The sequence below is a fragment of the Delphinus delphis genome, chromosome 11, assembly GCF_949987515.2.
Source record: "Delphinus delphis chromosome 11, mDelDel1.2, whole genome shotgun sequence".
NCBI classification, from domain to species: Eukaryota; Metazoa; Chordata; class Mammalia; order Artiodactyla; family Delphinidae; genus Delphinus; species Delphinus delphis.
In genome coordinates, this window is record NC_082693.1 from 27,157,415 (window position 1) to 27,183,161 (window position 25,747).

At 37.7% G+C, this 25,747-nt stretch overlaps 1 protein-coding gene across 5 annotated transcripts in view; it reads left to right on the plus strand.

The window, feature by feature from the left end:
- FGD4 (FYVE, RhoGEF and PH domain containing 4) overlaps nucleotides 1-25,747 on the plus strand; it is a 204,058-nt gene that overhangs the window by 155,157 nt on the left and 23,154 nt on the right. For all 5 annotated transcript variants that reach the window (XM_060024561.1, XM_060024560.1, XM_060024564.1 and 2 more), the window contains 7 exons: nucleotides 4,898-4,987; nucleotides 6,965-7,110; nucleotides 7,568-7,724; nucleotides 16,530-16,668; nucleotides 18,892-18,950; nucleotides 19,263-19,409; nucleotides 25,131-25,303. In XM_060024561.1, the coding sequence (XP_059880544.1) occupies nucleotides 4,898-4,987; nucleotides 6,965-7,110; nucleotides 7,568-7,724; nucleotides 16,530-16,668; nucleotides 18,892-18,950; nucleotides 19,263-19,409; nucleotides 25,131-25,303 (911 nt within the window). The remainder of the gene's footprint in view (nucleotides 1-4,897; nucleotides 4,988-6,964; nucleotides 7,111-7,567; nucleotides 7,725-16,529; nucleotides 16,669-18,891; nucleotides 18,951-19,262; nucleotides 19,410-25,130; nucleotides 25,304-25,747) is intronic.

Below are 25,747 nucleotides of genomic sequence, written 5' to 3' on the forward strand. Positions count from 1 at the left end.
AAAAGAATCCAATGGGATTACTCATCAAATCAGTATTGTGTAACCATTATTGTTTTCCAAAGAATCACAAAAATAAATGACTTCTTAGTAAAGTGCTATTTTAAAAAATATCAGGCTACAGCCCCAATGTACCAGCAGCTTTAAAACTACTCTGTGCATTATTTAAGCATAAGTCTGATAGAGTAGTTGACCCTGTACATTATAGGTAAGTTTCAGAAACTAAACTAATTTTTTAAAATTTGGAAGCCATCATATTGTTACATCAAATATGACTGAATTTTTTATACCTGATAATTATTACTAAATGCTAAAAAGTCTGCTTTAAATAAAATTTATGTTGGAAAAATAATCAGTATATAAATTAAAATGCACATTCCATTTTTAAGTGGATAGTTGGTATTTTGTTAGTCTGTTCACTTGTAGGCACTTAATACAATCTTGGTTTTTGTTGCAAAGAAGGGTTAGAATGAGAGCCAACTATTTACTGAAGAGTTACTCAAAAATCACATACTCTCTTATGTGAATAAAATCTGATTCATTTGGGTTCTGTGTGAACTTGGGCAAGTTTCCTGGCCTCTTTGAGCCTTGGATGTCTTTTTTTAAGCTCTGGAATTTTGTTTTGTTGTGTGTGTATACTACCTATAAAATAGGAATAATAATGGCACCCATTTTATAGACTTGTAAGGACCAGTCAATCTGTGTAAAATACTTTTAACAGTCTGGCATATAACAAGCAATGAGTGAATAATTGTTAGCTGTTCTTATTATGGTGATGCTATTATTGTTGTGATTAACCTAAAGAAAGGCTCCATGAGTCTGTGATGTCCTCACTTCCACCACAAAATCCCTAGTAGCTTTTCACAAACCTTATATGTGAGTGATTAAACCATATGTCAGCAAGTTTACTTTGTGTTGACTTTGGCAAGGTCAGGGACCTAATGTTAGAAGACCATCTGTGTGGAAGAAATATAGCTTTTACTAATAACTGCTGGCATACCCTTGGATTTTGCAAAATATGACCAGGATACCCACAATTTGCCACGTTCAGCTAAAGTATAATTTGCGGTCAGCAAAAAGATTGTTTCTTAGAAGCTTCCTATTTAAGATCTCGTAGGATATGGAAGACCTCTGGGGTGACTTCATTGCATAGCAATAATAGACATTATGACTTATTGTTTAATGAATTCTCTGACTTACAAAAGATGTATTATTTTATCATGGCACAAAATCTGCTGGATTGTTTTCTTTAAAGATATTAGCTAGAACTAGAATTAGAATATACAAAAGAGTATAGTGGGTCAAAAAGATATCTCCACTATTAGAATAAAATGAAGGGCTTGAAAAGAATGAACTACTAATAACAACTTGGATCGATCTCAAATGCATTTTGATAAAGCAAGACTCAAAAGGCACATGCTGTGTGATTTCATTTACATGACACTCTGGAACAAGCCAGATCAACAATTACTAGGAGCTGGTGGTGGAAGAGGAGTGGGGTTGACTGCAGAGACCTAAGAAAAGTTTCGATAGAAATGTTCTGTATCTTGATTGTGGTGGTGGTGACATGATTGTAACCATTCATCAAAACTCCTAGAACTATTCACCAAAAGGGTGACTTTTACTAATTGTAAATTTCATCTCAGTAAATCTGGCTTAAAAAACCAAAACAAATGGCTGTAGTGTTGGTGCAGTTCAGTATTTCCTGTGAGTGTGTAGAACAGCATATCACTTTTTCTGAAATGTTGATGTAATTCTTATGTATTTACTTATTACACTTAATTACATCTTTGAAATTCACATTTTTAGTTCATTAAGTATTTTACTTCTCTATAAATAGTGATTGTCTAAAAATTTCTTGAAAGTTTATCAGTTTCATGGAATATACTACATATGTTTCTTAGTATTTAAGTTTTTTATATTAATCAGGATGCTACAAATAACACCAATATTACTCGACCTGGCTTAAACAATAGGAAGGAAGTTTATTGGCTTCATCTCTGTGGTTATGGGATGGCTGCTTATAGCACTCAAGACTACATGTACCCTCATTTACGTGGAGCAGCAAAGAGAGATCTCTTTTTTCATGGTTCTTCCTAAGAGTAGGGAGCCTCCTTTTCCAAAGCTGCCAGTGCATATTCCCTTGTGTCTCATTGACCCCTGAACCTATCGCTGTATACTCCTGAGTGTGACACCATTCAGGGCTCCCCTTTTGATCTGTGGATAAGGTCAGTTTCCCCAAAGAAAGGGCTACATAGTAGGTAGACGCACTAACCAAATCTGGATACCATTAAGAGATAGTGGGGAAGGGATGCCAGGTAGGCAAGCAACAATGCTAGTACTTTACTCTGAGTTTAAGTTAAACCAAAACTTTGACTAATTATGGAATTTGACTACTACATAGTTGTTTCTTTTAAAATATTTATTTGGCTGCGCCGGGTCTTAGTTGTGGCACACAGGATCTTCGTTACTGCATGCGGGATCTTTTAGTTGCAGCATGTAGGCTCTTAATTGTGGCATGCGGGATCTAGTTCCCTAACCAGGGATCAAACCTGGGCCCTCTGCAATGAGATCGAGGAGTCTTAACCACTGGACCACCAGGGAAGTCCCGATTACTACATAGTTCTTATTTCAGTGTTTCTGAGACCACAAATTATTTAAACGTATTATATTACTTTACCCTAAAGACTTCACATAAAAATACCTCAGTTCTGTAAGAAGCAACGTGGTAACTTACCACGTTAGAACATATATTGCATATAAAGCATGAAATAGATGTCATATGTGTTTAACACAATGAAGCATTTATACAACTTAATAGCATTTTATACATAGTTTAAAATGTAGCATTTACACAAATCAGACACTGGTTTAAAGTACACTTTGGTCTGCTTTGGTACTAAAGTTTTTACTAAACTCTTATTATATTTCGTAGTCTCCTAGAATGAGAAAAGTATTTCAGTAAAGTAACTAGGTAGAAACAACTCTGGATGGTACGCAGAGTCTGGATTTTATCCTGTCAGTGAGAAGAGTTCTATTGAAGAATTTTGGGTTTTCCTATGGGAACTAACATTAGGTGAGCAGAGCAGAGTTTTTGTTCTGTTTTGTTTTTTAATTTTATTTGTTTATTTATTTTTTGGCTGCGTTGGGTCTTCGTTGCTATGCGCAGGCTTTCTCTAGTTGTGGCGAGCAGGGGCTACTCTTCCTTACGGAGCACAGGCTCTAGGCATGCTTGCTTCAGTAGTTGTGGCTTGGGGGCTCTAGAGCGCAGGCTCAGTAGTTGTGGTGCACAGGCTTAGTTGCTCCGTAGCACATGGGATCTTCCTGGACCATGGATCGACCCTGTGTCCCCTGCATTGGCAGGTGGATTCTTAACCACTGCTGTGCCACCAGGGAAGTCCCCAGAGCAGAGTTTTAGAAAAATTCCTCATAAGATAGTATTCAAGGTGGGTTAGAGCCAAAAAAAATAATGGAATCAGTTAATTGGGCAACTAACTATTGATTGGCCTGGGCTTGAGATAAGGTATGAGCAAAACAGGGTGGCAGTCATGAGAGCTTAAAAGATGGATGCTAAAGACAAAATGCCATGAATAGGAGTTGGTGGCTGACTGGATTTTGTGGTAGGGAACTAAGCTTAAAGTAATTTAAGTCAGCTAACTGGAAAGGGATGGAACCATTGCTAGGATGGTAAGGTTGGAGGGTGGTGGTAGAATGGAGATTTTACAGAAATGATGAGTTTGGTCTTAGATTGACAACATGTCAGAGTGGTAATAAATGTCCAGCAATAGTTAGTCATGTGAGACTGCTTCTCATTCATTCATTCAGTGATATTTTATTGAGTGCCAGTGTTTTATTGAAGCACTGCAGTAGATACAAGAGATGGAGCAGTTAACAACGAAAAAATGTTCCTGTCCTCATGGCACTAGCAAGGTTATACAAAGATATTTAAGAGTTAAGTAAATACAAACTGAAGAAATATTAAAGTCTAGATTTAATTAAAAGTAATATAGATAGAGGGAGGTGGGTGCGAGAATAGGTGAAAGATTAACAATGAGTTGATGTTGGATCTTGGTGATGGACACATGGGGGTTTGTTTTACTATTTTCTTTACTTCTATATATGATTGAAATTTTCCATAATAAAAACAGTTTTTTTAAGGTAAAAAGTTCTGTGCATAGAGCTAATAATTAAACAAGATCTTTGAGAGAGTGATAAAAACATGTCCAAAGAGTAGCCTGAGAGTGGTAGGGGGAAAATGAGGAAAGTATAGTGTCTGGGAAGTAAAAAAGATAAAAGAAGTTTCAAAGAAAAGGTGGAAGATAGTGTTAATCGATACAGAGATCAAAGACGTTATCATAGATTAAATCTAGCTGTTTTCTAATTTTGTTCATTTCTGGTTGGATGTTCCTTGATGACTGAAAGGAATTGGGTACCTGAGAAGCTTAGGAAAACTTTTGATGAAACCATTTTTTTTAATCAGTTTTTTAAAAGTTTTATTTATTTGCTTGATTTTGGCTGCATTGGGTCTTCATTGCTACAAGTGGGCTTTCTCTAGTTGCTGTGAGTGAGGGCTACTCTTCATTGCGGTGCCCGGGCTTCTTATTGTGGTGGCTTCTCTTGTTGCAGAGCACAGGCTCTAGGTGCACGGGCTTCAGTAGTTGTGGCTCGCGGGCTCTAGAGAGCAGGCTCAGTAGTTGTGGCACACGGGCTTAGTTGCTCTGCGGCATGTGGGATCTTCCCGGACCAGGGCTAGAACCTGTGTCCCCTGCACGGGCAGTCGGATTCTTAACTACTGCGCCACCAGGGAAGTCCTTGATGAAACCATTTGATAATATTTATTACTTGAGAAATACTGTACAAGCTTTATTTCCTGATATGTGAATATCTGTTCTGTTTTCAGGAGACTAATGAGCAAAAACTTCACAAAATAGCCAATGAACTTTTGCTTACAGAAAGAGCTTACGTCAGCCGACTTGACCTCTTAGATCAGGTAATATTTTCCCTTTCAGTATTTTATTTTTTGGCATTATACATCATTTTAACTTAGTAATTTAAGTGTTTTAGAAACTGCAAGAAGGACCTAGCCATTTTTGGCAAGTGAAAGCTACTTCCTCAAGGAGATCTCTAACATTTTCAGCTCTATCAGTGAATTCATTAGGTATAAAGTTTTCATAATTCATAAAAAACAGATTGAAGGACTCTCTGTAGGAGTCACAAAATGCATTTATCTGTGTCTTTCAATCCTAAACACTACTCTGTTTCTTGCCCACTTACTGTGATCCTGAAGGCCGTGTTAGTAAATAGGAGATTCTGATGCTGGCATGAATACATCACTGATTCTTGTCTCACTTGCTGTTGTAAATGATCTGAATTCCTGCAGTCATAGGGCCAGAAGGAATTTTGAGAGTTCGCTTGTTCGGCCTTGCATAAAACGTTCAAAACAGTGCCAGGTGTAAATATTTGTTGAATATGTGAAAAACATTTTGTACTTTCATCATGGTAGATGCTTGTGAATCATCTCAAATATACATTTGCAAAGAAAGTTTTAAAATGCATCATTAAGAATAACTGTTAAACATGATGGCCTCTTAATCCTGTTTCAGTGATAAAAGATCAAGATAATTGGTAGATTGTCTGCTGATACAGACTCCTCTTATTAAAAGATAAAGTTGCCAACTTTGAGTAAATTAGTTGCAAGAAGATGTCCCGCTACTGCAGTTGGAAAAATGGAACTTCGTGGGAGCAGGCCATCCTGGGCACACCTTTTTATCAGTTCCTAGAGCAGACTACATGCCTGTTAGGGTGAGCCTTAAGGGTCCGGATTAAGACTTGTGTTCTCTGAGATAATGTGTTTGTGACTCAGATACTCATTTTCCAAAGAATTTCACCATAAGTCAATCAATTCATGTTGGTTTGTGCCTTTGAAACAATGTTTCTCCTCATGGTGATTACAGACCTGAAACTTTTAGGTATTCCCATAGTAGAAATGTGTTTTTTCCACTTACCAAGTTGCACTTTTTTTTTTCTTTCTTTTTTTTTCCATCCATATTATCTTGTCAGCTACTGTTGCTGACCTTCTAGAATTTAATCATAATTACTAAAATATCCTATTGGAGTCTCTAAAGACATAATTTGGTATTCTTTTTGCCTCTCAAGAAAATGCAATGGAGGTGAAATTAGAAAATAAACAACCATCTGGACATTATGAAAGAACAGACCTCCTTCTGCCTACATTTAACAGAATGGCAATTAAGAGGTATAGTAGCCCTACTAGAGTAGAGCTAAGACCGCAAAATTTTTTTTACTGTCTTTAAGATACCTGTTATTATGTACAAGAGAAGATCTTTTGATCCTCATTTCTGAGTTTTAAGTTACCATGCATTATTATTTACTAAAGCAGGAAAACATGTGAGAACTGAAATACTCTTTTGTTCATGCATTGACCACGTATTTTTTAAGCACCTTTTCTACTGTGAGAAGTAAATCACAATGTTCTACCTCCCCAAGGAGTGTACAGTTTTAATAGGGAAAATGAGATACATGCCAACAAATTATAATAAAGGGCAATATGTAATATGTGCCATAGAAGTCACTCAAAATATAAAGAGGAGTGGAAAATACCACAGTTACTATGCATCTGTATAGTTTTCCATCTTTTAACTCTACCTATGGATAGGAAGGGTAAATCCTGTTACCCTCAACTGGAAATTCTCTGGAACAGAAAAGATTAACATCCCACAGATAGAGGCATAGCCTAGGTTAGAGTCAAAGCTTCCTAATTCTAATTCCTGGTTCTTCTTAAAGCATATACTCACTCCTACATTTCAAAAATGATTGATTTCTTGAATCACGAACTTTTCCATTTATTCAACAAAAAGTTACTAAGGGCCCACTATGTGCCTTAGCACAGTGCTAGATGGTTAACCAATAACTTTGAAGTAATGTTTGCATTAATTCTCTTATTCAGGTATTTTATTGCAAACTACTGGAAGAAGCAAATCGAGGCTCATTTCCAGCAGAGATGGTGAATAAAATCTTTTCTAATATTTCATCAATAAATGCCTTCCATAGTAAATTCCTATTGCCAGAGCTGGAGAAAAGAATGCAAGAATGGTAAGAGGCGTAGATAGCAAATAATATATCTAAGGCAGTCATACTAGAAGCTGTGTTATTCAGCTGTTAACTTGAAATAATAATGCTACACAGAGCTGTAAACAAACATTTACGCAAAGTTTTTATGTTAAAGATCACTGAAAGACCGTGTGGTACATTTTTGTCTTTAGTTGAAAAAGGTTTCATCTCTCCTTTCCAAGCTATAGTTTGATTAGTGGAGACAAGATATTAAGGGTAATCTGGAGCTTCAAGATTTCCAAGAGTAAAGCATCTCTCTTTACTGTGTTATTCCTAAACTCCCTGTAAAAAGGTGCTTTTTCGCTTTCTCTCAATCTCACAGCAAAGTGGATCTGACAAAGCACAGGGTACGTGTAGAAAGTGATTACTTCATTTGCAGTCCTGTTAATTCACTCATTCTATAAGAAATCTTAACAACTTGTTTCTATGTTTTATACAGGGAAACTACCCCTAGAATTGGTGACATCCTTCAGAAATTGGCCCCATTCCTTAAGATGTATGGAGAATATGTGAAGGGATTTGATAACGCAATGGAATTGGTTAAAAACATGACAGAGCGTATTCCCCAGTTCAAATCAATAATTGAAGAAATTCAGGTAATAGGACTCTTTTGTTCAAGGCTATAATTACTTTTTCTGTACAAATCATAAGGTCTTCTAGATCTAAAATTTAGATTGAGAGATTTGAGACACCTGGCCAAATTCCATTCTGGTCTGAATTATGCAGAAATCATCTCTGCAAAGTTAAAATATTTATTGAGCACGTGCAATATACTGAACAGTGAATTCTCCATTTGCTTTTGAGGCAAGGAAAGTCTGGCTTTATCAGGGTCCACATTAATTTACAAAGTAAATTCCCATTCAGCTCTGTGTCTCTCTTGCTTGCTTTCAGAGGTTGAGATGTTGGAATGACTATAAATGAATGTAAAGAATGATTGCTATAAACCCTGACATTTTAGAAACATAATTACAGTTGATCCTTGAACAACGTAAGGGTTATGGGTGCTGATCCCCTGTGTGTTTGAAAATCCCAGTATAACTTTACTGTCAGCCCTCCATATCTGTGGTTATGCCTCATGGATTCAACCAACCATGGATTAGTACTGTAGTACGCGTTTACTGAAAAAAAAAATGTGCATATAAGTTGACCTGTGCAGTTCAAACCCATGTTCAAGGATCAACTGTATTCTGTTTTATTTCATTTTGGGGTGTTTTTTTGGTCATTTTATATATGTGTCCTGACTTTTAAAATTTCATCAAACCTGGATAATACATTTTAATAGTATCATAGTAATTTCTGTTTGATTCTCTAGTCAAAACTTTTAATCATTTCTTCTTTGCTGAAGTTTAAATATTGAAAAGGAATTCTTTAGATCACATAAGGTTATTTGGGTGGGGATTCTTTTTTTTTTTTTTTTTTTTAAGATGTTGGGGGTAGGAGTTTATTAATTTATTTTTGCTGTGTTGGGTCTTCGTTTCTGTGCGAGGGCTTTCTCTAGTTGTGGCAAGCGGGGGCCACTCTTCATCGTGGTGCGCGGGCCTCTCACTATTGTGGCCTCTCTTGTTGCGGAGCACAGGCTCCAGATGCGCAGGCTCAGTAGTTGTGGCTCACGGGCCTAGCTGCTCCGTGGCATGTGGGATCTTCCTGCACCAGGGCTCGAACCAGTGTCCCCTGCATTAGCAGGCAGACTCCCAACCACTACGCCACCAGGGAAGCCCCTGTGTTACATAAATATTTTTATATGTTTTTTAAACTCATTAATATAGTGATATGATTACTGTTTTGTACAATTTTATGTCTTTTAAAGAAGTTAAGAGAATATTAAAAAATATCTATACGCAGATCAATGTGATGCTGACAACATCAACAAAAGAAAAGACAAAAACCACATGATCATCTCAGTAGATGCAGAAAAAGCATTTGATAAAATGCAACATCCATTCATGATAAAAACTCTTACCAAAATGGGTATTGAAGGAACATATCTCAACATAATAAAAACTATTTATGAAATACCCACAGCCAGCATAACACTCAATGGTGAATAGCTTGAAAGCCTTCCCACTAAAATCTGGAGCAAGACAATGATGCCCATTCTCACCACTTCTATTCAACATAGTATTTGGAAGTCCTAGCCACAGCAATCAGACAAGAAAAAAGAAATAAAAGGTATCCAAATTGGAAGAGAAGTGGTACAATTGTCATTATATGCAGATGACATGATGCTGTATATAGAAAACCCTTAAAGACTCCACACAGAAACTACTAGAAACTGATAAATGAATTCAGCAACATAGCAGGATACAAGATTAACATACATAAATCTGTTGCATTTCTTTACACTAACAATGAAATATCAAGAAGGGAAAGTAAAAAAATAATTCCTTTTAAAATTGCAGCCAAAAAAAAAATACTTAGGAATAAAACCTGACAAAGGAGGTAAAAGACTTATATTCTGAGAATTATAAAACATTGATAAAGGAAATTGAAGATGATTCAAAGAAATGGAAAACTATCCCATGCTCTTGGATTGGAAGAATTAATATTGTTAAAACAGCCATACTACCGGAAGTAATCTACAGGTTTAATACAATCCCTATCAAAATACCCATGACATTTTTTACAGAGCTAACACAAATAATCCTAAAATTTATATGGAACCATAAAAGACCCAGAATTGCCAAAGCAATCCTGAGGAAAAAGAACAAAGCTGGGGGCATAACCCTCCAAGACTTCAGACAGTACTATAAAGCCACAATAATCAAAACACTGTGATATTGGTATAAAAACAGACACGTGGATCAGTGGAACAGAATAGAGAGCCCAGAAATAAACCCACACACCTATGGTCAGTTAATCTTCGACAAAGGAGACAAAAATATACACTGGAGAAAAAACAGTCTCTTCAGCAATTGGTGTTGGGAAACCTGAACAGCTGCATGTAAATCAATGAAGTTAGAACATACCCTCCCACCATACACAAAAATAAATTCAAAATGGCTTAAAGCCTTAAATATAAGACATGACACCATAAAACTCCTAGAAGAGAATATAGCAAAACATTGTCTGACAGAAATCGTACCAATGTTTTCCTAGGTCAGTCTCCTGAGGCAATAAAAATAAAAGCAAAAATAAACAAATGGAACCTAGTCAAACTTATAAGCTTTTGCACAGCAAAGGAAACTGTAAGCAAAATGAAGAGACAGCCTATGGACTAGGAGAAAATATTTGCAAGTGGTACAACCAACAAGGGCTTAATTTCCAAAATATACAAATGACTCATACAACTCATAACAAAAAAACAAACAACCCAGTCAAGAAATGGGCAGATGACCTAAATAGACATTTCTCCAAAGAAGACATACAGATGGCCAAAAGGCACATAAAAAGATGATCAACATCACTAATTATTAGAGAAATGCACGTCAAAATTACAGTGAGGTATCATCTCACACCAGTCAGAATGGCCATCATTTAAAAGTCTACAAATAAATGCTGGAGAGGATGTGGAAAAAAGGGAACCCTCCAACACTGTTGGTGGGAATGTAAATTGGTGCAGCCACTATGGAGAATAGTATGGAGGTTCCTTTAAAAACTTAGAGTAACCATATGATCCAGCAATCCCACTCCTGGACATATATCCAGAGAAAACTCTAATTCGAAAAGATACATGCACCCCAATGTTCATAGCAGCACTATTTACAATAGCCAAGACACGGAAGCAACTTAAATCTCCATCGACAGTTGAATGGATAAAGAGGATGTAGTATATATACACAGTGGAATACTACTCAGCCATAAAAGTGAATGAAATAATGTCATTTGTAGCAACATGGATGGACCTAGAGATTATCATACTAAGTGAAGTAAGTCAGAAAGAGAAAGACAAATACCATATGACATCACTTATATGTGGAATCTAAAATATGACTCAAATGAACTTATTTATGAAACAGAAACAGACTCAAAGACATAGAAAACAAGCTTATGGTTACCAAAGAGGAAAGAGGGGTGTGGGAGGGATAAATTAGGAGTTTGGGATTAGCAGATACAAACTAGTATATGTAAAATAGATAAGCAACAAGGTCCTACTGTATGGCACCAGGAAATATATTCAATATCCTGTGATAAACCACAATAGAAAAGAATATGGACAGAGAATATATATGTGTAACTGAATCACTTTGCTGTACACCAGAAACTAACACAACATTGTAAATCAACTATTCTTCAATTTGAAAAAAGAAAAATGTCTACAAATATTTTTTTGGGGGGGGAGTTTTGCTATGCGCGGGCCTCTCACTGTTGTGGCCTCCCCCGGACGCGCAGGCTCAGAGGCCATGGCTCACGGGCCCAGCCGCTCCGCAGCATGTGGGATCTTCCTAGACCGGGGCATGAACCCGTGTCCCCTGCATCGGCAGGCGGACTCTCAACCACTGCACCACCAGGGAAGCCCTACAAATATGTTTTTAACCCATATATTTACCATTTCTGGAATAAGTTCCTTTCAGCATGAAAATGATGTGTTTCTTGTGAGGCAGAGTGAATAGCAATGAATTTTCTTGGGCTTTGTTTATTTGGAAAATATTTTTTTCTTCACTATTGAATGATAGCATTGCTAGACACAGAATTCTTGGCTGATAGCTTTTTTCTTTCAACAATTTGAATGTCATTTCACTGTTTTCTGTCCTCCCTTGTGTCAGATGAGAAGTTAGCCCTTAATTGTATTGACAGTCTCCTATATGTAATGAATCACTTTTCTCTTGCTGCTTTCAAAGTTTTCTCTTTGTTTTTGGCTTTTAGCAGTTTGAAAATGATGTGGATCTTTTTTGTATTTATTCTGCTTGGAGTAGCTTGAGCTTCTTGGTTGTGTAGATTTTTTTAAATCAGTCTGAGAAGTTTTCAGCCATTGTTTCTTTGAATTTCATATTTTCATTACCCACGTTTCTTTTTTTAATTAATTAATTAATTAATTAATTTTTGGCTGCGCTGGGTCTTCGTTGCTGTGCACAGGCTTTCTCCAGTTGTGGCGAGCGGGGGCTACTCTTCGTTGAGGTGTGCCGGCTTCTCATTGTGGTGGCTTCTCTTGTTGCGGAGCATGGACTCTAGGCACGCAGGCTTCAGTAGCAGGCTTCAATGTGTGGGCTCAGTAGCTGTGGCACACGGGCTTAGTTGCTCCACGGCATGTGGGGTCTTCCCAGACCAGGGCTTGAACCCGTGTCCCCTGCATTGGCAGGCGGATTCTTAACCACTGCTCCACCAAGGAAGTCCCATTATGCGAGTTTCTGAGACCTGTTCAATTTTCTTCCTTTTTTCTCTTTGTTCTTTACACTGTATAATTTCAATTAATATTCCTTCAAGTTCATTGATTCTTCTGCCATCTTGTTTCTTCTGTTGAGTCTCTGGGGTGAATTTTTCATTTCAGTTATTGTACTTTTCAACTCCAGAATTTTCATTTGGTTCTTTTTTATACTGTCTGATTCCTCCTTGAAAATTGCTATGTATGCATGTATTGTTGTTATACTTTTCATGTTCTTCAAATATGATTACCTTTATTTCTTTGAACATACATATAATAGCTATGTTGAAATCTTTGCTATATATCCAATATCTAAGTTCACTCAGAGACAATTTTATTTGACTGCCTTTTTTCTTCAGTGTAGGTTAATACTTCACTGTTTATTTGAATATCTCTTTTTGTTTTTGCTGAATGTTGGACATTATTATTTATTTGTTTGTTTGTTTATTTATTTTTTAATTTTTGGCTGCGTTGAGTCTGCTGCTGCGCATGGGCTTTCTCTAGTTGTGGCGAGCGGGAGCTACTCTTCGTTGAGGTGCGTGGGCTTCTCATTGTGCTGCCTTCTCTTGTTGCAGAGCACGGGCTCTAGGCACGCGGGCTTCAGTAGTTGTGTTACACGGGCTTAGTTGCTCCACGGCATGTGGGATCTTCCCGGACCGGGGCTCAAACCCGTGTCCCCTGCATTGGCAGGCAGATTCTTAACCACTGCACCACCAGGGAAGCCCTGGACATTTTAGATAACCTATTTTGTGGGAACTCTAGATTTGTATTTTCCCTACTGAGAGTGGCTGCGGTTACTTTTGTTTTTTTGTTTGTTTATTAACTTGCTTAGACTAAATCTATGAACTTTATCTCTCCTCTGGTATGTAGCCACTAATGTCTCTATTCAGTTTTTTGTTGAATGTTCTTGTGTTTGTATGTGATCTTGGCTTTATAGGGGTTGCCCCTCTATCTGTGTAGGTTAAAGATCAAACAGTTGTTAAACACAGGTGCTTAACTACCTAGATCCAGTTAGCTTCTCTCCTCTGCTGATGGCCCTATAATTGTGTGTGGAGGGGCACGCACTTATTTAAAGATCGGGCCATTTCCAAAGTCCTTGTGGCCCTTTCCCATCTCCTATCTGTATCTTCTGTCTGCATCTCCACAACCTCAGAGTGGCCAGGAGGTTGCTGGCTTGGGCTCTCTTCTGTCTCTGCTGGTTATTCACACAGCCTCAGCCAAGGAAATGATTGTCTGACCACAACACAGCTTCAGGCTATTAAAGTCATTGGTCTTCCCCCCTTGCCCACCTCAGAGACCATCACTTCCACTGACAGTGTTGCTGGGCATATGGTTCACCGCTGTAAATCAGATGAGCCCTCTTCAACTTCAGCAGAGAAACTGCCAGTCCTCACAGCCTGCCCCACTCTTGCAGAATCTTCACATTGACTGAGCTGGGAGAGGAAGAGGGGCAGCCCCAGGCCAGAATACCACAGCTTCTTGCTGTTCTTACCCAAAGTTCAGCAGTTTTTAAAAGAAACACTTTTCAGGTTGTTTTGTGCCTTTGGTCAATTTCCAAAGTGCTGAAATGATTGCTGTTGTTGTTAAAATCAATTTTATCCAGCTTTAAAGGTGCTTTTTATTTTTTTAAAATTTTTATTGGAATATAGTTGCTTTATACCATTGTGTTAGTTTCTACTGTGCAGCAAAGTGAATCAGCTATAGGTATAAATATATCCCCTCTTTTTTGGATTTCCTTCCCGTTTAGGTCACCAAAGAGCATTGAGTACAGTTCCCAGTGCTATAGTAGGTTCTCATTATGAAGTCGCTTTTTAAAGGGAGGATTTTGCCAGTCTCCTCACTCAGCCATAGCCAAAAGTCCTGCTCTTCCCCTTCACTCCTTTTACTGAACGTCTCTTTTCTCTCATGATTAAGCACTCATCTACCCTTCTGAACACTGGCTCCTTCTTTGGTTCTTTCACTAACCCCTTTTGTTAATATTGAAATGTGGGCAGAATACAAGGTTTTTGCCCTTCATAGTCTTCTTTCTCTCCACACTCTCAATATTGTCATAGTTTCCCAAGCCTTTAACCATCATGTCATACAGATGCTTATAGGGTCATTATTTCTAGTGTATTCCTCTACCCCTGAACTCCAGTTACAAAATGCTGAGTGCTGGCTACACAATTCTGTATGAACATCTTGTTGTCAATACAAAGTCAACATCTTCCATTCCTGTCTTTAGCTTACAATCATTTTTCCACTTGACCTTTTGTGCCTTGCATAGAGTAGCTTGTGGTTATGTGATTGGATTTATCACATAGCACCAATATTCTTTTATTCACCAGAATTTGACCACTTGGCTTTATCTTTGATTTGTCACTTTTCCTCATTCTCTGTATGTGTTCATTTGCCTGTTAGATAATATTTTCAAGGGACTTAGCATGGAGCTTTTTGCATAGTAAGTGCTCACTACACGATGGTGGTCATTATCGTTGTTTCATAAAATTTTAAAACTATCTCAGCAACGTCTGTCTTCTCCATGTTATGAAGAAAGGATGGAGTTGTGAAGGGAATGGTAGATTGAGAATCAACTAATCTAGTTTAGGATTCTAGTCTGCCACTTAGAGCCACTTGACCTTAGAAAACTCCCCTAACTTTTCTGAGCCAGTTTCTTCATGTAAAAATTTGGGGATCAGTAATATTTTCCTGGAGAGAGAGATATATATATATATACACACACACATATATATGCATGTGTGTGTATATATACCATAGGCTTGCTGGAGAAAATCAAATGCAATAACTAAACTTATAATATTAATATCTTACACTTTATTAAGGAAAGCCATTAACCCTCAGCTTCCATGCTAATTTCAGGCTCTTTTTACTTTTCTCCTGGTCTACAATAACTTCCAAACTAGTTTCCCGACATCTGCCTAAAGCCACATTGCTGTAGGTTAATCTTAATAGCTGTCATATCTAATGATATCACTCCCCTGCATGAAAACCTGCATTAGATGAAGTAAATCTAAACCCAGCTTGACATTATTGCCCCAGATTACATTTTCTTCCTTATCCCCTATTTCCCTATAAATATCTTATTTCCGAGCAGAACTCAACTGCCCCCTTTCACTAAACATGCTTCATGCCCCACTGTCTTGGGCCTGTTCTCCAAGGTCCCTCTTCCTGCACTTACCCCCTGGTATTCCTCATTTCCCTGCCCAAAGCCTGACCTCACCTGAGTTTATGTGTAAATATTCCATTCTCTATGAAGCTTTTAGTTTCTTGTTTGCTTTGAATGCAAACATCATGTCTTAATACAACATTTTTTACCCTGGAGTGCCCTGATCATGGTCATCAATAAATATAGTAAGAGGGTTTCTTCTTTGTTTAATATGAACAGGAACACACCTTATTTTTCAAGTAATCTTTTTTTCTCTCCTTCCATGTTGACAGCTTACTGAAAGCATGTTCTATAGACTCAGTTTTGCCCTAAGCAAAGGAGATCTGTTTAGAGTTTGGTTTCTAATGGAAAAGAATGTCATGACCTAATGAAAAATTAAAATTTTCTCATCTTGTCACTTTTCTACATGTGGAGTCTTTTAAGTTAAAAGGAAATGACATTTATGGTAGCCTTATTATGAAATAGTTTCTGCTGAGTCCAGAGTCATTTAATGCAGTGTTACTTAGTGAACCTCATTAAATAGATGCTTCTTTTGAAAATCTCTGGAGTATGATTTAATAATGTGACCTGACAAACCCTTGTAGTGACTAATCGAAGTGGATGCCATCAATCTGGAAATTTCTTGCTTAAATTCTGCTTGATTTTTCTTTCTGTTCTTAACATTAGATTGGTGGTCCTCAAACTTTAATGGAAGAATTGGAGGCGTTTTTATGCATATGCCCAGGCTGTGGCCTCAAAATTGTGGTTTCATAGATTGCGATGGGGTTCAGAATTTCCATTTTTAATAGCATCCCAGGTATATCTAATGCAGGTGATGCACAGACCACACTTCGTAGTGAAATGCTGCCCTTAATGAAAATTCTATGTTACGTTGAACTTTTTTAGACTGGCTAACCTAATTTTTAAATCTTTTTTTAAAAACCTTTCTCATTACAGAAACAGAAGATCTGTGGGAGCTTGACTTTGCAGCATCACATGCTAGAACCTGTTCAGCGGATTCCCCGGTATGAGATGCTCCTTAAGGACTACCTAAGGAAATTGCCCCCTGGTTCTCCGGACTGGAATGATGCTAAAAGTAAATACTCCCCCCACCCCGGCCCCACCCCTGCTTTCCATTTTGGGATAATTTAGTGGCCAAGTAGGCTTGTGATTTCAAAGTGAGATAGGTCTCATAGCCACTTTAGTAAAATATTGGTGCCAGAAAATAACCTCACTGGAAATTGTAATCAGTACCTCAATTAGGCAAACACTTTTGAGCCCAAATCATAGGCTTGGAGCAATGCAAATCACATTTCTCATGCTGGTTTCACGTTAATCATTAACTCTGAAATATAAAACTGTAGTCTTAGAGACATCTGGAATAGCAATACACAATTACCTTCTCACAGGAAGAATACAACCATTCAGAATTACTAGTGCTGCTGGTTAATTAGGTAGGTTGATACATACCAAGAAAACTAAGATGATATTTACTATGTAAAAATAGCCTAAGCAAAGTGATATCTCTCTACCTTTCTCTACTCTAAGACAGAAGAGGCAATGGTGCTGTTTAGTGTCAGTTAACATCTTCCCTGAGAAAACTTTATTCCTGCTCTACTCCTGTGCTACATTAGATCATAATGGAAGACTTTTTAGGGCTTAAGAGTTTCAATAAGAATTTTGTTTTCTTGTGTACTTTAAAAAAAAATCAGTTAACTGTGAAGAGAAGATTTAACTTAGATTAGTAATCAACATGTACAAACAATACTGGTGTACAATCTTAAAGCATTGCTACTTTCTCTAATAATTTTTTGTCTGCTGTTATAAGTGAACCTTGTTGAGAGATGAACACAAAACACAATGTTTGGTCTTAGAGACTGGGTCTTTTTCTGAACATAGGCTATCTGTGATGTTTCTCCCACCATCCAAGTGAGTTGGTGACCACAGGAACTTCTCATCTCCCCTTTCTTCCTCTAAAGTTTAGAATTATTCTAACTTGTCTTCTTCCACTTTGCACTTCATCTCCACTTTCCACTCACCTGGCCTGAGTGCTTGGTTTTAGTAGTGGTAGGATTGGAGGTTGGATCACCATTGCTACTACTCAAACTAGTCTCTTGGGTGGTGGTCCCAGCCCATCTTAATTTGTCTCCCTCTACCTTGGATCCTATGTGGAATGCAAAGAATTGTCAAAATCAGGATAGTTCTCTAAAATGTAAACAACAATTCTGCTTCTTCTATACTCAAAACACTTTGACTCCTGCTAAGGTAGCTATGTCAAAAATCAGAGAGTCAGCAACGTAATAGGGTATTCTATTACTCTTTTTGGTTTCCCATTACTACTTACACTAAAATTGTAAGGAAATCACAGAAGTACTTTTAGAGACCTAAAAGTAGAGGGGAAAGCAACACAAGTGCATTTTGTTCAGCAGTAGAATGAAGAAGACAGAAAAGTTGGTTCAGAATAATGAGGTTGTTGTGGTAACAGAATTAACCCAACCAGTATTCATAAGATAGGAAAGAAAGGAAGAGAGCAGGACGTGTTGTAGGATTGAGAACATTCCCTCAGGTTAATCCAGCAGGAAGCCTTAGCTTCCACATCTCTTCACCAGTAGTCCCGAAGCTCCTACCTTGCCCATATCAGAGTTCCCATTCCCATCTCTCGCTACCACCTGCCCTAGCAACAAAACCCTCCATCAACATTGGCATCAGAAAATTCCCTTTCACCTAGACTAGAAATGTGAGTGTGTTTTCGCAGGGAAAAATGATTGTGCTTGGTGGTTAATTTGCTCATAAAACTAGTGAAATACTTACTACTGCTGAAATGTTGTAGAAATTTGAGTCAGAAGACTTTGGTTCTAATGTAGCCCTTCAGTATCATAATTTGTGACCTTAGCCAAGTCACATCACTCTCTACTTCTTTCATCTGCCAAATGAAGCTAATATACTTTCCATTCAAGGTTGCATAAGAATGAATATATATATGAAAGCCCCTGACCTAATATATATGAAAGCCCCTGACAAAGTTCCTTGTACCAAGCTAGTGTCAGGGTGTTTGTTATTTTGAAGGTCCCTTATCGATTAAAGGTACCTGAGAGCCTACTCACTGTATATGACTTTTAATGAGGAGATACCCTTCAAGTTCTAAATAATCTGCTTACAAATGAACTTTTGAAAGTATCCAGCTTATAAATGCAAATTGCCCCCTGCTTTTATCGTGTATCTTCGGCCTCAGATTTCTTCTTATTGTACTGTATATTATTCAGCTATCTAGTAACATAGTAAGGACAAAATGTATTTACTTTTCTTTTTTTCCATTTAGAATCACTTGAAATTATATCTACAGCAGCAAGTCATTCTAATAGTGCAATAAGAAAAATGGTAAGTGGTTTCCAGAGGAAATGGGAATATTCTAGTTAGATAATTGCCAATAATATAGTCTGATATTATCTACAGGTTTGGACCCAAATGAGTTGATACAAGTGAACAAAAAACATTGTTTATAAAATGTTTAGTGTTATCCCTCTTCTCCCAGGTTTTAATTTGGTCATAACTGACATACTTTATACCAAAATTTATGCTTAGTTCCAATCCCTTCTGAATTATGTATATTTTAGCTAAGGTCATTGATTAAAGGAACTAAGGTGAAACCTCCTTTTATATGATCTTGCTGTGTTTGTTTTAATTTCCTAGGAGAACCTAAAGAAACTCTTAGAGATTTATGAAATGTTGGGAGAAGAAGAAGACATTGTAAATCCTTCAAATGAACTAATAAAAGAAGGACAGATCCTCAAACTAGCTGCTCGGAACACATCGGCACAAGAACGCTACCTTTTCTTAGTGAGTTTTGTAGTATGAGCAAGTCACATAAGAATAACCCATAAACATTGTTATATGCATCTTGGAAAAGTAGGATGCTTGCTTGCTCTCACCAGAACAATTATATCTAACCGGGTTTAGTCAGTACTGTCAGGATTCCACATCAGGGAATGTCCTTAGTAACTGAAACTTGTTCTTTCAAGGACAAGTATTTTTCTATAATTTTTCTGTGTACTTACCGTGTATAATTTACTTCAGTAACTCGTAGTGAAGATGATTTAACATTTCCATGATGATAGTAGCCATCAGTGTATACGTGGGGACCACTATTTTTAATTCTTCTAGTTGAAGAAATATATAGACAAAGTTGTAAAACTTGTGCCTCAAATATCTATGTAAAAGTACATGAGTTTGCTACATAGTTCCTTTTCACTGCAATCAATCTCCATCCCTTCCTTAACTTCTGGGAAATGACAGTTAGTCTAGAACTTATTGAAAATATAGGAGCTCTCCCTGGGGCATCCAGGCCATTATATTTTAGTCTCTGTTAATTCCAGTTCCTTTCTATATCTAATGATATGATAATAATCATAATAGCTAACAATGAGCTAACATTGAGTAATAGCTCAGTAAATGTTAGCTATTACTATGATTGTTATTATAGGCAAAGAAACAGACACATTGGTAAAGAGGCTGCCCGGTAACTGGCACATGACACATTCTCAGGATGTTATTCACATCTGACTTTTCTGCTGCAAGGCAGTCATCTCACTAGCCTTAGTATGAGTTGTTGGGGGCTTAGAGGTTTCTATTGTCTGGTTACAGCTTCCTTTGAAAGGAAGGTTTACAGGAACTAATTGTCATGCAGAAGGATATTCAGTATCTCTCTTGAAAGCGTTTCTACTTCAAGTTTGTATAACTCAAGAAAATTGAAAACATGTCCACACAAAATTTATACATGAATGTTCATAGCAAAAGTATTCATTATAGCCAAAAAGTGGAAACAAACTAAATGTCCATCAATTGATGAATGGATAAACAAAATGTGGTATAACCATGCACTGGAATATTATACGGCAGTAAAAAGGAATAAAATACTGATACATGCTACGTGGATGAACTTTGAAAACATTGTGTAAAGTGAAAGAAGCCATTCACAAAAAACCACACTGTGTGATATGATTCCATTTATATGAAATGTCTAGAATAGGCAAATGCATAGAGGCAAGAAGTAAGTAGTGGTAGCCTAGGGCTGGTGGGGAGGAGGAAATGGATACAGGATTTCCATTTAGAGTCAGGAAATGTTCTAAAATGAGATAGTCGTGATGGCTGCACAATTTACAACTATATAAAAACCATGAATTATACATTTTAAAAGGGTATATGAATTATATCTCAATAACTTTAAAAATTTATAGATATTTTACAAATTAACTATAAAAAAATCTTCATTGGAGCTCAAAAGAAGAACTTCACCTTTCAGAAGCTTTACAGAGACCTAAATGTAAATCAGGGACATGTGATGTCATGTTAGGGTCCAGAGGGCTGTTTATTTTGAAATGTAGGTTTTGTTATTCAAATATGGTGAGGCCAACACATCAGGAGATGATTGCCATTGAAAAGATAGTTATACTCGCAGATTCCAAAAGGAGGGGGCATGCCACACCATGGAAGGAGCTACATGAGAAAGCACCAGAGTTGGTCAGAAGGCAGAGAAAGCTAGCAGCAAATGTGGGCAAGAGCCTGTACTGTGGTTTCTGCGAGAAGGAATAGGCAAGGCAGAGAAAACCAGCTTAGAGTTTGCTAGTTTAAATAATTTCATCAGGCTCTAGCACACAGGGACTGTTGACTGGTACCTAGCCTTAGGGTTCTTACGGAAGGGGAATACTGGTTCGGAGTGTAAGCGCTCAACAGAGGAGGTGCTTGGGGTGTGAGTTCTGGATCTGTTGGTTTCCATATGGAAGTCATGCTTGCAGGTGAGTCACTCACTGTCTTCAAAGAATTGAGTAGTCGTGAGAGGGGGCAGTCCTCCAATGTCAGCAAGGCCCCAAGATGTCAAAGCATCAAAAATCCAGATTAAAAAGACATGCTTAATATACTGTTCTGGGCAAAATGCCTGGGAGTCAGTGTCTTCCCTTTGTCTTTACCTGTAGGTGCTTAGGTAATTTTCCTTTCCCCTCTTCAACATCAGTGTCACAGTTTCTGTAGTTAAACTTTCAGCTCTGTGTCTAACCAATGGCCTTTGTTTAATTTTCACATTTGAGAATTATTCTGGAAATAGTTTTGGATTGAATACCTTTAATTCAGAGCCAAATTAAACAGCTATTTGGAGGACGGATGGCAAAGAGCCTTGGGGGAATACAACAGTAGTGACTTAGAGAAAAGTACCCATCTTGTTCCAGTTATTATAAGCTATCAAACATATCGTGTCATTGCCTTCCAGGAGAATGGAGTCATATAGCAGAAACTTTAGGAAAGCCTTATTCATCTTTTGAAGACCATCTTAGAAGCAGTTCTTGTAGTGTTCATTCCTTCAGTCCTTCCCCTCTAGTACTGTACTTGTCACAGAATCTCTCCTCTCCCCAGCACACATTTATTCCCATGGAGCATCTTTTTTTTCTTATATGTAGAAACTTCAGAAGTACCTTTTACTTTTTCTCCTTTCTCTCTAGAAGGAAAATAGTTTTCTATTTCCTATTCTGGGGATATTACACGTGTAAATCTGAAAAACCAAGTTATATTTAGAATTTGATTTCAGCTTTCAAATGATCATCATGTGTTTGTATATTTACTTGCCTCCACATCATGCTTTTTATGTTATGTAGGGTACTCTGTTGAGTAAGTAAATAACCACACCTGACATCTGAAAGTTAAAAAAAATCACTGAATTATCCCATAGAGTGATAGGAGGTTTTATTCTTGCCTCTTTGGAGTTCTAGTCCTTATTTCCTTATACCTTTTGACAGAGTTATATATATTTTTTTCTCTTGACTTATTTAAACTTTGAATACAGGCCGGGCACTGGAAATTTTCTCCAACAGTGTATTCTTACCTTCTAAAACAAACTTTAATGAACTGTCACTTGTGAGACATGAAATTGAATTATTTCAATCAAATAATATATTTTAAAGAGACTTAAAATAACTAGTCGAGGAACCCTGGAGATCAAGAAACAGGAACCTCCCTACATTTTTAATAAAGTTGAGACTTTCTTCTAGGTTTCGGCACAGCCTAGCACTTCTAGAGCTTGCCAGCCAGAGACTGTTTTGTCAATAACTACTTCTGAGCAGCGGGCATGGAATAAAAGGAGTTTCTTTCACTAAAAGGGAAAGTCAGTCTACTTGGTGCTACAGTTGTTATAACTCCCTCTTTTAGCACCAGCAAAACCCAGAGAAGGTGATGGTGGCTTTTGCCACAGGAGCCAGGTTCACCGAGGGAACAGGACTAGCTACTTAATTCCTTTACGTATATGGCATCTTCTTTGTAAGCATTATCACCTTCACCTCTAAGTAAAAGAAAAAGGGTATTTATTGGCTAGTCCTGTCCATTTTGGTGGTGCTTTGCAACTCCTGCAGTACCATTCAGACATGGCCAAATCCCCTCCTGTGAAGGCCTTATAGAAGAGAGAAAGAAATACTAACATGAACAGTTAGCAAGCTGTTGCCTTAATCAAGCTGGGATGGTGATGAGAACCTTTAAGAGTATTTTCAGATCTTTAGATTCTGTGTACTACAATGAGGCTGTGATTGCCATACTTAGAATACAGTGGACAATTAATGATGAAGCATTATGTTCCCTTCTAGAAATGTAAATGTGAAATGTGGTGCTCAGATATGTATGATAAAAATGTATTGGGCTTCCCTGGTGGCACAGTGGTTGAGAGTCCGCCTGCCTATGCAGGGGATGTGGGTTCGTGCCCAGGTCCAGGAAGATCCCACATGCTGCGGAGCGGTTAGGCCCATGAGCTGAGCCTGCGCATCTGGAGCCTGTGCTCTGCAACGGGAGAGGCCACAACAGTGAGAGGCCCGCATACCGCAAAAAAAAAAAAAAATGTATTTAGTGCCCTTTTATTTCTACATTATCCAGTGTGGAAATGAAATTTATGATGTTGGTTATAGGAAGTTGCAAAATAATGTATGAGGAACAAACTGTAAAAAATTTGCTTTCAGAATGAGTACAGTGGACATTGTCACATAAACATGTTGAAATGTTTTAAATATCCATCAACATTTCTTTCATGGTTGGAGCTAAAAAGAGGACCTGACAAAACAGGACATTATTCCTCATTTAATCCTCTCAACAACCTGTGACTTTTACAGATAATTATCCTGAGACATGAGAGGTTACATAAGTTTTTTAAGTTCCCAGTTGCTTTTGTCTTACAAAAATATATTTAAGCCTAGAAACAGTGTTAGAAACAATAAATATGAAGTAGAAAGATAAATATGGACCTTCTTTAGGAATCTGCCTACAAATTAACCCCCATATTTAGAGTTTCATCCTTTTGCATGTTTTAACATATTTAAAAGTTAATTAACTGCCTTCCCCAAATCATTGCTTGGTACTGATTAGCAGGAGCTGTTCATTGTTTTGTTTTGTTATAAATTTATTTATTTTTTATTTATTTATTTTGGGCTGCGTTGGACCTTTGTTGCTGCGCACGGGCTTTCTCTAGTTGCGTTGAGCAGGGGCTGCTCTTCGTTGTGGTGTATGGGCTTCTCACTGCGGTAGCTTCTCTTGTTGCGAGCGTGGGCTCTAGCCATGCGGGCTAAACTAGAGAGGCTCTAGAGCTCAGGCTCAGTAGTTGTGGCGCACGTGCCCAGTTGCTCTGCGGCATGTGGGATCTTCCTGGACCAGGGCTTGAACCTGTGTCCCCTGCATTGGCAGGCGGATGCGTAACCACTGCACCACCAGGGAAGACCAGGAGCTGTTCATGGTTGACTAGAAATGAGGCACTAATTTGATTCAGTTTCAAAATAAGTTTCTTCATTTTAAATAAAGACTTTTTGCTAAAATAAATGACTTTTCTGTTCATTCGTACATGAAGAATTCTTAAGCAAGATGTGGGGCAGGGGCTTCCCTGGTGGTGCAGTGGTTGAGAGTCCGCCTGCCGATGCAGGGGACATTGGTTCGTGCCCCGGTCTGGGAAGATCCCACATGCCACGGAGCGGCTAGGCCTGTGAGCCATGGCCGCTGAGCCTGCGCATCCGGAGCCTGTGCTCTGCAACGGGAGAGGGCACAACAGTGAGAGGTCCGCATACTGCAAAAAATTTGCCCACTTTTTTAAACAACATTAAACACATTGGTAAAAATAATTGCTAAATATTAATCTTTTCCTCTAACAGCTGTTGTAGACTTGTTGCCTGACATAACAGTTAGAAATTTTTTTGTCTTCAACTTACATGGTTGAGAACTTCAGTTTCTTGTATATAGAGGTCCTTAATAAATTATTGCTGAGCTTAATTTCCTTAACTAATTTCCTTACTAATACAAAATGATGATTGGTTTACTTAAATATTAATAAAATATTTATGAACCAACACAGAGGGGAAATATATGTTACAAATTTTAAAATATGACAATTCTGATACAAGCATAAAAGCTCTCTGGTATTTAAGTAATTTTTCTCACATAGAAAGTATGGTATTCCCTGGAATTTTTGTCTAGGGCTACTTTCAATATTGGTCACTTTCCTCTGTCTTCGTTTTCCTTTTTTTTGACATGTGTTCTGCCTTCTTGCAGTTCAACAACATGTTGCTGTACTGCGTGCCAAGATTCAGCTTGGTGGGCTCTAAATTCACAGTTCGAACCAGGGTTGGCATTGATGGAATGAAAATTGTAGAGACTCACAATGAGGAATATCCACACACTTTCCAGGTATCTGGGAAAGAGAGAACACTGGAACTGCAAGCCAGGTAAGAGAACCATTCCTCTCTCACAACTTTACAAAAGAATCGGAATAAATCGTAGGACAAAATAATTCTGAGGATCTATTCCATGTCTGGTTGGACATAAATGTAAAGAGGTAAGCTCTTGAAAGTCAAGAATTATGTCTTCCCTTTTGGTTCCTCTGTAGTGCCTAGGATAGTGGTTTTTCAGACAGTAAGCATTCAGTAAATTAAAGTGACCAAATTGTTGCATTCAAGCCAAAGTTTTGAGTCTTCTAGGAAAAAGTTCTCTAACCTTTTTCCGCCATCCCTCCTTTTGGTCCACAAATGTTTATTGATGTTTATTATTTCATGATAAATGTTGAAGCTTTAACTATCTGTCCTTCAGAGACTCTGCATTTATAGGACCTAATGGCACTTTGATGGAGAGAATGATTTTGGAAATCAATCATTTGGGAGGCATTTTGGAAA